Raw genomic sequence first — 14,147 nt, forward strand, 5'->3', positions numbered from 1 at the left:
GGGAGCAAAATAGGCTATGACTATATCATGTACAGCCTTATAGATCATGATTAGGAGTTTTGCTTGGTTTGGTTAATTTTTCTTGTTTTATGCTTTTTTTTGGTAATTTTTCTTAGGGCACATACAGTTAAGTGTGGGTTTCAATACTGCCCTTATGGGGTATCCTGGACTGATAGAGGGTATGTAAAGACTGAGTAGATCTTTGAATAATATTTAGACAGCATTAAATCCTGTCAATTATGTGGTACTTAACCTAAATAAATAACTGGGATAGATAATAGTAAAAGAGAATATTGAAATAAATTGTTAGTTATGTTTTCAGGCTACCAATATGTATGACAGGTTCTGAGAACTCATTTACAAATGAAAAGTTAGAACATGATTCGTTTGTTAAAGAAGGGTCAGCTTTATGTGGATTAGGGTTTTTTCTGTTTTTTCATTTCTCTCATCTAGAATATTTTATATAAAATATGTTTTGTGAATTATAGTAGAATGAAAATGTAATATTTTCAAATGAGAGTTTATAACCAAAAATATGTAGGAAATGAGCCCATCATCCGATACACTTAGCATGTTAGAGCTCCCCCGAGAAAATCAGGTCATTGATTAGTTTGGCTTATAAAAAACTAATGACAAAAAAAAAAAAACTAATGACATCTGGGATGGTTTCTCAGGTTTAATGCAACAAATTTGAAGACATCTAATCAGTAAACTTACCGCGTATTCTCGCTTATAAGCCGACCCGAATATCAGCCGAGGCACCTAAATTTACCACAACTGCATAAAAATTGTGCTGAAAAAACAGCTTATACTCGAGTAGATGCAGTATATTTTCACATATTATGCTCTAGAGTAAGTTGAGTACAGGGACTATTTTCTTTTCAAATAGTTATCTAGAACGATTTTCATTAAGTATAATGTAATAAATCTCATTGATTTTGTGATATGTACTCAGGAACTTATTTTTATTCATGTTCTTTAACTGGTTTTGTTCTTTCATAGTGCATTTACATCTCTTCCAAAGCACAAACCTGGTTTCTGGTCAGATGTAGCCATAGCTGTAGGTTCCCGATCAGCTGAGGAATGCCAGAAGAAATATATGGAAGATTCTCAAGGGAAAGCACTTCAGAAACATGTCTCTAAGAAAAAGCCAGCCCGTCTGAAAGGGCAAAATGGTAATCTTTAATAGTTTTTCATAATTCTCTATGAAAAATGTCTAACCAGTCACTAAGTGTATTTTATTTTACTGTGGGTTTGTTTAGAGTAAGTATTTTCTTATATTTTTAAAATTGGAAAGAAAGCTAAAGATATCCATTTAAGTTTTTGAGTCTTACCTAAGTAGCTGTTTTCCTCAGTAATAGTTTTAGCAGCTGTGTTTATTCTAGAAAATCAGCATTTAAATCTAGCAGTTGTTGATCCAAAAGTCCAATTTAAAGTCATGTGGGTAGAATCCCTAATCATTTATTAGAAAACTTAGAATAAATTTCATTTTTATCGTTCCCGTGTCATATTTAAACTCGCTGCCTTCAAGTAGCTTCTGGCTCTCGGTGACCCTGGGTGTTTCTCGGGGTGAGTCTTTGGGAGCACAGACTGCCTCATCGCTCTCTCAGGCAGACTCGATGACCTCGCACTCGGGAGCCCGGTGTTTATCCCGCAGCAGCCCCGGGCTCCGCATTCCTGGTCATGTTGCTAACAAAAGGTCTTATTCTTAAAAGTCCTACACTAAACTTTAGGACGTATTATTACCATATTTCAGTTAGTTTTATATTTTAACAAAAGAAGTATTCAAAAGAAGTATGTGTGGGAAGTAGCCTTTCTCACAGCATATTGTTGTTAGGTAGTGGCAAGTCAGTTCTGACCCCTAGTGACCCCATGTACACCAGAACAGAACACTGCATGGTCCTGTGCCATCCTCACAATGTGTCCTATACGTGAGCTCTCTGTTGCAGCCACTGTGCCAATCTGTCATCTGAGGACCTTCTTTACCAGTGTCCCTCTACTTACCAAGCATGATGTCCTCCTCCAGGGACTGGTCTCCTGACAACATGTCCAACTTGTATACGAGGAAGCCTTGCCATTCTCCTAGGAGATGTGTTTGTCCTTTTGGCAGTCCATGGTATTTTCAGTCTTTGCCAGCACCATCATTCAAATGCACTGATTCTTCTTCAGGCGTCCTTATTCAATGTTCAGCTTTCACATGCATATAAAGCCATTGAAAATACCCTGACTTGGCTTGGATTAGGTACACCTTACTCCTCAATCCTCAAAGTAACATCCTCGTTTCTCAGTACCTAAAAGAGGTTTTGTGCAGCAAATTTACCAATCTCCACAATCCTGAGACCAGAAGAATTAGGTAGTTTCCAGCTACCACTGCCAACTGCTTCAAAAGGATCACATGAGAAGGTCCTGGATAGAGTGGGAGAAAAATGTGGAAGAGAACTCAAAACAACGAGTTTTCTCATCTCATGAGTGCTGCTTTCATGAGCATTGATTGTGGATCCAAGCAAGATAAAATCCTTGACAATGCAACCTTATCTCCATTATTTATGATTACAGTGTGTGTGTGTGTGTGTGTGTGTAATCTTTAATCTCATCATGACTAATCTGTGGCTTCTTTAGGAGACTTGCTGCCTAATAATCATATTGCCAGATCATGGTAGAGGGTGAATGTACTTAATCTGAAAACACAATATAGACTTTGAAAAGCTGTTAACTTTATAGAGCAATTAGTGTACATGTTAACAAAATGTTTTCCTGACTTCAAGGCAAGATAGGTAATGCTGATAAGAAACCAGCGATGAAGATAACCGCCAAAGTGGGAACTCTGAAAAGAAAGCAGCAGATGAGGGACTTTCTGGAACAGTTGCCGAAGGATGACCATGATGACTTTTTCAGCACAACACCTTTACAGAAACGAAGAGTGCTGGTAAGTAAGAAAGAGTCTTAACTGTATGAAATTGCTATTTTTTAAAATTATCTTGGCTTTTAGATGTTTTACTTTTATGTACAGTTGGTGTTCGCCACTACTGTTTAAGCTAAGGATTGATGGTGTCCATAGATATAGCTAGAATATAGTATTAGCAGAATTCTGCCAGTCAATGACATTCTTACCAGCTTCCAAAGGTTATTCACTGAACAACCCATTTTTAAAAAAAATAAGAAAATTAGCATGGTAAATTGTGACTAGACAAAACTAACAGATTTGAATCTATAAAAGTTCATTTTAATAATGTGAGAAGTACCATAAGTAAGGCTTCAGTGATTGTGGTAAAGCATTTGCAACCAAGTCAATAATACCTGTAATCTGAAGAGCTCACTGAAGTGCTATTGGAATAATAGGAAGTACTGAGATAGCAGGGAGACCGTGCCAAGAAAAACTGAAAAGACTGAGCAAGCACTTGAAGTACTCAATGTAGCCAGTTTACAAAACAAAGTAAAGTATATGTATGCGTTCTGATTTACACAATTGTTAAAATATCCTCTTAGCAAAGCATGAAAGGTGTTACTACAGTTGTACATTGCTTGGTGTGTAAATTGAACCCTAGCTTTTGGAAATCATCATTGCGGTATAACCCAGACTAAACCCATTGCTCTCGAGCCAGTTCTCCCTCATAGCAATCCAACATAGCATTTCTGAGGCTGTAAATCTTTATGAAAGCAAGCAGTCTCATCTTTTTCCCGTGGAGCAGCCAGTGGGTTTGAATCCCTGGCCTGTGGCAGTCTTAGCTGACAGCGCCGCCAGAGCTCTCAAGGCAAGTGACACAAAAGTGTACTCTTGTGCACTTACCTTACAAAATTCTGGAGAAACCCAAAACCATCCCAAAGATAGTCACAACATTACAGTAAAAAAATAAAAACAGATACATACAATAAGGATGTTTACTAAATATAATATTAAATGCAAAGTTGAGACTATTTCTGTAATCAGTATATTTTTAAATTTTAATAAAAGAATTGTGGATGTGGACAACTGGGCTATTAAGTATAATAATTTAATGAGTGAACTAGACTTGATATTTTTAAATCCAACAATATTATAAAATCGTCTTTGACTTATAAGCCTTCACAATGCTTTACAGAGTTTAATAACATAATTAATTATCTAGGCTTCCTTTTTGCCTACACAAATTTTATAGAGGGATCTTACCTGAAACCTTTCTGTAATGCCCTTTGTGTTAATGCCAGTATCGTTTTTGGTTCTATATAGGCAGCATTAAAACATAATGTAATATAGACTAAAATAGTGAATGTATTCATTTTATAGCATAAAACCACTTATCTAGGTTTTAATGTAAGTAATATCTAAGGGCTAAATTGTTTATTGGAAATATAGACACACGAAATAGTTTAATGCTGTTCAGCACCTACTGAGTGACAGTAAAAATGAATTGCAGTTAATTGAAATTTTATTAAATATAGTCATGTCCATTTATTGACAAGTTGCCTCTGACTGCTCTCGTACTCTAGTAGCAGACCTGAATAGTTGTGGCAGAAACTATGTGGCCTACAAAGTCTAAAATATTTCTTGACTCTTCAGAAAATGCTTGCAAGTGCAAGTGTATGTATACAACTTTTAGTAGCCATGTCACTGTCTCTGTTTTACAAAGAAGTTAGAGGAGTTTTTTAAGTGGAGAGCAAATGCCTTGAGAATGATTGGGGCAGGGAATGTATTGTTGTGCTTTATACAATTGATGTATGTATAATGTATGGATGGTGATAAGAGTTGTATGAGCCCCTAATAAATTGTTAAAATTAAAAAAAAAAAAAAGAAGTTAGGAGTTTTACAGGCAACTCTGTCCACAAACTGTTTTTCCTTTTAAGTCATTTCATTGGGGGCTCGTACAACTCTTATCACAATCCATACATGCATCCAATGTGTCAAGCACATCAAACTTTTAATGTTTAATTATCTCAGTTGGAAAATTGTAAGGAAAGCAAATTAGTACATGAAACAAAGATTTTTGATGATGAGAAATTTCATTTTTATGGGTACCTGCTAACCATAACTACTTTCTAGTTACCAAGTTTTCAGAACCATCAAGAAGAGGATGATATTCTGCCAAATATGGACATGAACCCATTAACTCCATCCTCAGTTATCTTTCCACTGGCAAAAACCCCTCAGTGTCAGCATGTTAGTCCTGGCATGCTTGCCTCTGTAAACAGGTAAGTGTTTATACATATAGTACAGTAATTCCCTTCATCTGTATAATGAGGGATATTTAAACATCTGGTGAATTTCTGTGAGTAGATCCCTATAAGGTGAAGAGTATCATTTAAAAACACCATCAAGGAAGAATAGTTCCTAGAAGTCAAGGATGGACAAGGTCAGGAAATGGGGATGTTATTCAATAGTGTTCAGATATAGCTCACAATTTACATCAGTATAAATTCCAAATGGATCCGAGTTTTGTAGGTAAAGTATTAAACTATAAAAAAATACATAAACCTTGGAGAGTTATTTTGTACCCTCTAATTATTTGTCTTTCTGATAAAAGGCCCTGAAATTACTAATGAAGATATTGATAGTCAGCCATATAGAATGAAAAAGGTCTTGTATGTTGCCAGCTACCATGTGTAGCCAGAAGTGAATATGAGAAAAGAACATGTAGCTCATCACAGTAAGAAGGCTGATTTTTCTAATAGATATTTCACTGCCATCAGGTATATTCCAACTCTGGGTGACCCTATAGGACACAGTAGAACTATTTCTGCTAGTAACTGTGGGTTACTGAGACTATCAATCTTTGTGGCAGTAGAAAACCTCACCTTTCTCCTTCAGCTGGTGGTTTCAAACTGCTGACTTTGCAATTAGCCCAGCCCAACATGTAACCTAATACACTACCAGGGCTTGCCTCTGAACTATTAAGGAAAGCCATTTTCATGCATCACTAATGAGGTAATTTAATTTCAGTAGACAATAATTTTTAGTATTTATCAAAAGAATAAGTTCACGTGCCATTTCACCCACTAATTCTACTCCTAGCAATTGTGAATGTACAGCTAAGGATATGGCAGGAGGCCACATAGCACCTCATGGCCAACACAAAGGAGAAAGGAACTCAGCTCCACACGAGCCCAGCGCCAACTGACATTCCATCACCTCCATTATTCTGAAATCTCCCGTGGTACTCTACTTTTCTGATACGTTCAATAATTTGTGGCAGTGGCCACACAGAACTCACAAACAATATTCACAATTTAGGCGCTTATTTGAGAAGCTTAGCGGGTTACAAAATGGTAAGGTGACAATTTTTTTGTCTATAGTAGTTCTTGCCAGACTGCCAAGCATATCTCTCTGGTCCCTTGATCTCTGTCTCCCTGATCTGGGAAACCCATTGCTCTGCCTCAAGATCTCCACGTTGCTTCTCTACTATGCCTTATGGTCTTGGTGTGGCTCCTCTGCTCTGTTTTAAGGTCTCAGTGCTGCAACCTCTGCTGTCTCTTCAGACAGAGATTTCACACAAAATGCATCTTGTATACATTCTGCTAGTAGCTGTTTTTTTTTTAATTGAAAGTCACTCGTCCAAAAAATAAAAGAAAGTCACTGCTCACTCTCCCTGCTTCACAGATGGCTCTCATACCCAGAGAAATGCCCAAACCGACCATTCCCCCTCAAAGTGTTTCATACACCCTATTTACATGGTCATACCCAATGATTTGGTGGGAGTTATAAAGACATGAATAGAAAAACCATATTTAAGCAACTTCACTCCACAACAGCTTATCCATTGTAACATTGTTTATAATGACAAAGGACTAGCAACTACTCAAATGCCCACCAAGAACAGACTATTTAAATAAATTCTGCAGTGGGGGAGGTAGGGGAACAAAAGAGGAGCTGATACCAAGGGCCAAGTAGAAAGAAAATGTTTTGGAAATGTTGATGGCAGCATATGTACAAGTATGGTTAATACAATTGAATGATGGGTTGTCATAAGATTTGTAAGAGGACTCCCCCCAGTAAAATTATTAATAAAAATAAAAACACAACTGAAATCATTTTTAAAATAAATAAATTCTAGTGCATTATATAGACAGACTTTTAAAACCCCAAACTCGCTGCCATCAAGGTGATTCCAACTCCAAGAATGTAACTCTTTACAGAATAGAAAGCCTCATCTTTGGGAAGAAGTACAGCCAGAAGGCTCGCTAAAGGACGGGGAGGACTTTCCTCGTGTGCTTTAGCCATAATGTCAAGAGAGACCAGTCCCTGGAGAAGGCAGCATGCTGGGGTAAATCGAGCGGCAATGGGAAAGAGGAAGACCCCCAATAAGATGAGTTGGCAAAGAACAACTGTGAGAATGGTACAGACCAGGCAGAGTTTCACTGTGCTGTACATGGGTCGTGGTGGATTGGAAACAATTTGATGGCACCTAATAATGATGGTTTTGTAGCAATTAACTGTGGTTTTAACAATGGTTTTATAAGCAAGGTAACTTTTAGACTTACCATGTACGTGAAACAATCTGTTCTTCTTCCAACACAGATTTGTTAGTTTTGGCAGTTTATGGTATTTTCAGTATTCTTTGACAGCATCCTAATTCAAAATCACTAATTTTTCAGTTTTATATATTGTCCAGCCTTCACGTGCAAATATACTGAAAATGCACCCACAGCCTTTTGTGTGTGTGTGTGTGTGTGTGTGAGAGAGAGAGAGAGAGAGTTGTGTAGCTATAAGTGGAAATCCACTTAATGGTAGTACGTTTGCCGTGTGTGTCTTATAAGATATGAGGGGCCTTAAAAGTTTGTAGTAATTTTAAAACAGTGGATACTTTGCCAAGAAATTGTGAAGCCTTCTCATATATATTTTTGCTTTCATTTTAATACCTATTAAGATTCATTAAACACTGAAAAACATTTGTTCTCTCTAGAGAGAGGAGCCAAGATAACTGAGGATGAATGGAAGACTGAATTTTGAACCACATGAATGTATGATATATTTGAAATATTAAAAAATATATGAAAAGTATAGGGATCGCTAATAGGCACAGCGATGATGAGAATAAACTTGAAAATTAGGCTACTCCATTTAGCTGGTAAAGTCAGTATTGATCACAGCAAGAGTAAACCATGTACAGTTGTAGGCAAAGGCCAGATGATCATGGTTGAGAAAAAATATTCTATCCTCTCAAGAAACTTGGTGAAATTTTAAATTCATTTATTAGACAAAACTATATTTTTTTCATGGCAATGAAATTATTTTGGTTTATTTAGTTTTAATTTTTATTATGAGCCATAGTGAACATTATAATTTTGGACAAAAATTTTAATAATCACTTTGAGCAGATTTTCATCTAAATTAATGAATCAAGTGTTTGCTACCAGTGGGAAAAGGAAAAGGTAGGAGAGGTAGGTGATTATAAAAATACTTGTAAGTACAAGGTGTAGCAAGCAAGGAGTTCAGGGACAAGAGGTTTTGGGAAAGAAGAAAGATGGAACTTGGGGAGAATATAGATGATACCATGAATAATAAACAAAAAACAAGCTTTAATTTCCTAGAATACATATTGTTTCCCTCTGTTTGGAGCATTTTATCCACCTGTACATCACACCCTGGTGGCACAGTGGGTTACGAGTTGTGCTGTGAACACAGTCAGCAGTGCAAAACCAGTAGCTCCCCAGGACAAAGAGACTTCCTGTTCTAATAAAGATTTGCAGCCTCATAAACCCACAGGCACAGTCCTCGCTTGTCGTTAGAGGTAGCTACTAGTCAGAATTGACTTGTTATTGTCACACCCTTGCCCATCCTGTTAAAAAAAATTCTTAGTCTTTAATTTTGTGTTTATTGGCTGTTTTTCCTTTACATATTATATCTTTGTTTAGAATGTAATCAAAACATACACCAATTCAAGTTTCTACAATTAAAAATTTACATTATTTTCTTTCAGATTACTTACTACCTTTTCACCCTCTGAATGTTGTTAGATGCCTTCAAATCAGTTCCAAAGCATAGTGACCCTGTGCACACAGAATGAAGCAATGCACAGTCCTGTGGCACCCTCACAATGAGGTCTGGGCCTGAGTCCATTGTTGCGGTTACGTCCGTGCAGCTCATTGAAGGCCAGCCTTCTTTTGATGCCTTCCTTACTAAGCAGGATGTCTTTCTCCAGGGACTGCTCTCTCCTAACAGTATGTCCAATGTATGAAAGACGAAGTCTTGCCATCCTTGCTTCTCTGGAGCATTCTGGCATACGTCCTCCAAGATAAACTGGGGCTTCTTTTTAGCAGTCCAAAGAAACTCTCAGTATTCTTCTCCAGCATACACCGTAATTCAAATGTATTGATTCGTCCTCAGTCTTCCCTATTCAGTGGCCAACTTTCCCATACATACGAGGCAATCACAAGGATCAATCTAGAAGCCCCTCCCAGAGGAACGAATAATAGGAAAGTGGTGAGGGGCGACAGGATGATGTAAGATGGGGGAAAAATCTATAAGAGTTCATAAGGGAAGGTTGGGGGCGAGGGGAAAGAAATGGGGAGCTGATATTGGGCTCAAGTGGGAAGAGAATGCTTTGAAAATGATGATGGTGACATGTGTAAATATACTTGACACATTGGAGGAATGTATGGGTTGTGATAAGAGGTATAAGAGCCCCCAATAAAAGTATTTAGGGGGAAAAAGAAGGAAATACTATGATGACTGTGGTCAAGTGAACCTCAGTCCTCCAAGTACTATCCTTGCGTTTCCGTACTCTAAAGAGATCTTGTACAGCATCTTTTGATCCTTTGACTTCTGCTTCTGTGAGCCTTGATTGTGGATCTTCGCAAGATAAAATCCTCAGCAACTTCAACCTTTCCCGTTTATCATGTTGCCTATTGGTCCAGTTGTGAAGATTTCAGTGTGATAGTAGATTACCAGTTAAGTGGTCATCTATTGACGGCTGTAATCCTTGGTTTTCAATGATGATAAGAAGTGCTATGAATAAAAGTATAATAATATTGACCTGAAATCATTTTGTATTCAAACAGGGATGACTGTGATAAATATGTTTTTCATATGCAAAAAACCCATAAAAGTAAAGGTGGTATTGTCTGGGGTAACATCAAGAAAAAAACAGTAAGTATTTTTATTCTTAATTCATTTACAACATAGCTAATTAATGATAATAGATAACAAATCATGTGCATTATAATAGTTAAGTCCCTTGCCTTCAAGGTGTTTATTGCCTAATGGAAGTAAACGATAATACACGCTCATATATATTATACACTTAACTAAGGACTGTCAGGTTAGAGCCAGAGGGGCTGGTTCTAATGGAAGTAAACAATAATACACGCTCATATGTATTATGCACTTAACTAACTAAACACTGTCAGACTAGAGCAAGAGGGGCCGGTTCTAATGGCAGCTCACTGAAGGCAGGGTTTGAGCAAGATGAGAATAAGTAAAATATTCATTTGTGGGCTGAAAAGGGAAAAACACATACAGATCAAAAGAAGATATGTCAGTGGTGCTGTAGAATTGAGCAGTGTTGTGTTGTACATGGGGTCACTGAGCAGAATTGATCCCGTTGCATCTAGCAACATCTATGTAATGGTACACACCGAGACTCCCATGCACATGCTCACCTGTGCAATCACACACATTTTGGTATTTGTGACTAACTTTTATATGGTACTCCCAATACATAGTTGCCTTTTATTCATTTGTATTTCTGTGTATTTTCAGTGGCCAGTTCATCTCATTGAATGCCCACCTCTTTTTCACTAACCCCCAACCTTAGCAAGCATGATGTCTTTTTCCATGGACTGATTTCTCCTGATAACATGTCCAAAATACTTAATACTGAGTCTTAGTATCCTTTCTTCTAAGAAGCATTCTGATTGCTTTGTCCAAGATAGATTTGTTTGTTGTTCTGGCAGCCCATGGTGCTTTCAATATTTGCCAGGACCAAAGTTTAAATGTGTTGAATTTCTTTTTGTCTTTTTTCATTGTCTAACTTTAAGATGCATATGTTTAGTGCCAACAAGATGGTTCTGATTCATAGTGACTATGTACAACGTAACAAAACCCTGCCTGGTCTTGTGCCATGCTCACAATTGTTAATGTTTGAGTCCATTGTTGCAACAGTGTGTCAACCATCTTATTAAGGGCCTTCATTATTTTCAGTGCCCCTCTACTTAACCTTCTTCAGGGACTTGGTGTCTCCTGACAACATGTCTAATGTACATGAGACGGCGTCTCATAATCCTTGCTTCTATGAAGATTGTGCCTGTACTTCTCCAAGACTTTGTTCTTTTGGCAGCCTATGGTGCTTTCAATTCACATACAGCACCAGCATTCAAACAGAGTGATTCTTTTTCCGTCTTTCTTATTCAGTACCCAACTTTCACATACATATGAAGCAGTGGAAAATACTATGGCTTGGTTCAGACGTACTTTAATCCTTAAAGTAATGTCCTTGTTTCCAGCACTGTCAGGAAGCCTTAAACAGATTTATTTACCCACTGCAATGCATCATTGGATATCCTGACTGCTGATCATAAGAATATTTATTATGGATTCAAGCAACACAAAAATCTTGGACAACCTCAAACATTTCTCCATTCATATTAATTACTGATCCAGTTGTGAGGATTTTTGTTTTTCTACATTGGGTTGTAATCCATACTAAAGGGCTGAAATCCTTGCATCTTCATAAAGAAATGCTTCAAGTCTTCTCTTTCATCAAGTGAAGTTGTGTCACCTGGGAAGCCTTCTTTCAATCCTGATGCTTTGTTCTTTTTTTTTTTTAAACAATTTATTAGGGGCTCATACAACTCTTATCACAGTCCACACATATACATACATCAATTGTATAAAGCACATCTGTACATTCTTTGCCTTAATCATTTTTTTTCTCCCCTTTTCTTTTTTTACATTGTATTAGGGACTCATACAACTCTTATCACAATCCATACATATACATAAATCAATTATATAAAGCACATCCGCACATTCCCTGCCCCAATCATTCTCAAAGCATATGCTCTCCACTTAAGCCCTTTGCATCAGGTCCTCTTTTTTTTTTCCCCTCCCTCCCCTCTCCCCCCACCCTCATGTGCCCTTGGTATTTTATACATCGTTATTTTGTCATATCTTGCCCTATCTGGAGGCTTTGTTTATATAATATAGCTTCTCAAATTATGTGCTCAGCACATAGGTTGAAGGAGTATAGTTAAAGCACAGAACACTGGTTCTCTTGATTTAAAATCACTCAGTATTCCCATGTTGTGTTTTTACCATTGCTTCTTGGTCCATATACAGATTCTGAATGGGCACAATGAATTATTCTGGAACTCCCATTCTCAGCGCTATCCATAGTTTGTTAAGATCCACTTAGCCAAACACCTTTGCATAGTCAAGAAACACACATTAACATCTTGCTGGTACTCCCTCCTCTCAGCCAATGTTCATCTGACATCAGCTGTATTTATGCCACATCCTTTTCTGAATCCAGCTTGAATATCTCACAGCTGTCAATGTATTGCTGCAACCATTGTTGAATTTCTTCCCACAAGATTTTACTTGCATGTGATATTAATGATAATCTCCATGTCTTCTAAGGTAACTTTTTCTTTGGAACGGGTCTCTTCCACTTAGTTGGGCAGATAGTTGTCTTCCTTGGCAAAAATAAGTGATTACATTCAACTTAGCGAACATTTCAGTGGGTATGCTGTCAGTTCCTGGACTTTTATTTTTAGATCATGCAAACTGGCCCTCTTCCATCACTGTCATCTGTTCTCCATCACAGGCTACCCTTTAACATACTTTTATGTTGCACAGTTCTTAAAGAATATTGGTCTAATTCTTTGTATATGCTGTCTGATATCTTTGCATGGCTCTGTCATTGGGGTTATGGTGGCTTCGTAGCATGAATTAGGAAATATTCCTTCCTTTTCCTACATTCTGGAATAGGTTAAGTGGAATTAGTATCAACTCTTCTGTGAATGTTTGCTAGAACTCTAGTGAATCCATTTGGGCCAGGGCTTTTTTTTGTTGTTGTTGTTGTTGGGAGTTTTTAAAAAAGCTATTGTTACTTTTATTGTTGGACATTTAGGTTTTGTTTGTTCGTGTTTCAATTTAAGTAGATAGTGAATTTCTAAAAACTTAACTTTCTTCTAGATTCCCAAATTTGTTACTAGTACAGCTTTTTATAATACTCTGTCAATGTACTGTTTTCCTCAATTGGCTCTTTATAGAAGTGACAGGTACATCTGTGTTCTCAGCCGGTGTGCAGAAGTGGGGTGGGGTGGGTGGCAAACAAGCATGTAGCTTGTTCTCAGCCTCCGATGGTCAGGCTTGCTGGAGGCTGCTGTGGGGGTGGGTCCACAGGAGGAAGCTGGGGGAGCTGGCAAGCTGGAGCTATCTTGCTGGTTGGTAGGAAGGTGCAACAATGCAGTTGCTCCGATGAGGGAAAGGCAGCTTCTAGTGTGTCTGCCTCTGCAGTTGGGCTTTGCGCCATAGTCTCACCCAGAGGCTGAGCAATGGGGGGTGCTCGTCTGCTCACCATGGATAGATTTTATTACCAGTATTGTCAATCCAAAACGCCAGGAAAATAGCTGAGAACTTAGAAAAATGTATACTCAAAGCTTTCCATATACACATTACCATTTTAGCCAAGAATTTAAAATTAGCATGGTAATCCTTCGCGTGTAGCCTTTTACCTGCAATCACTATGCTTAATAATGATACATTATTTGCTTATATTTCGAGTTGTTTGCTAGCTATAAACTATTTAAGAAAAAAATACGTTGTAAATTTTAGTAGCTTTGTGTCTCGGTTTCTTTTACTCATGTTTGCCCAAAAGCCACACCATTGAATAAGTAATAGTACCTCCCTGGATTAAAGAGAGAATTACCAGTGGTTGTTTCACAGATAACTAGAAGGTTTGGTGTTAGGCATATGCTCAGTGTTCTAAGGATAAAGCATGCTTACCTTTGTCTACACACCATTTAGCTAATGCGACTATGCACTCTCTTATAGGCTGAAACTGATTTTTTGACCCCAACATCAAGAAGAAAAACCCAATTTAAATTTAGCAAAGGTAACATATCTTTCCTTTGTAATTTGGTTCTATTACCTGAATGTTAACTAAAAATAATTTCTCTTGTGTAAACAGACCTATCATTTTTTCCCCGCATAGTTGTTTTCAACTTTATTG

The 14,147-nt window shown here is 37.5% G+C and overlaps 1 protein-coding gene across 2 annotated transcripts in view; it reads left to right on the forward strand.

The window, feature by feature from the left end:
- Positions 1 to 14,147, forward strand: part of MIS18BP1 (MIS18 binding protein 1) — a 58,880-nt gene that overhangs the window by 43,799 nt on the left and 934 nt on the right. For both annotated transcript variants that reach the window (XM_075532107.1, XM_075532108.1), the window contains exons 11-15: positions 1,003 to 1,175; positions 2,766 to 2,926; positions 5,018 to 5,166; positions 9,973 to 10,060; positions 13,970 to 14,030. In XM_075532107.1, coding sequence (XP_075388222.1) covers positions 1,003 to 1,175; positions 2,766 to 2,926; positions 5,018 to 5,166; positions 9,973 to 10,060; positions 13,970 to 14,030 — 632 coding nt within the window. The remainder of the gene's footprint in view (positions 1 to 1,002; positions 1,176 to 2,765; positions 2,927 to 5,017; positions 5,167 to 9,972; positions 10,061 to 13,969; positions 14,031 to 14,147) is intronic.

This window comes from Tenrec ecaudatus, chromosome 14 (genome assembly GCF_050624435.1).
Source record: "Tenrec ecaudatus isolate mTenEca1 chromosome 14, mTenEca1.hap1, whole genome shotgun sequence".
Lineage (NCBI taxonomy): Eukaryota > Metazoa > Chordata > Mammalia > Afrosoricida > Tenrecidae > Tenrec > Tenrec ecaudatus.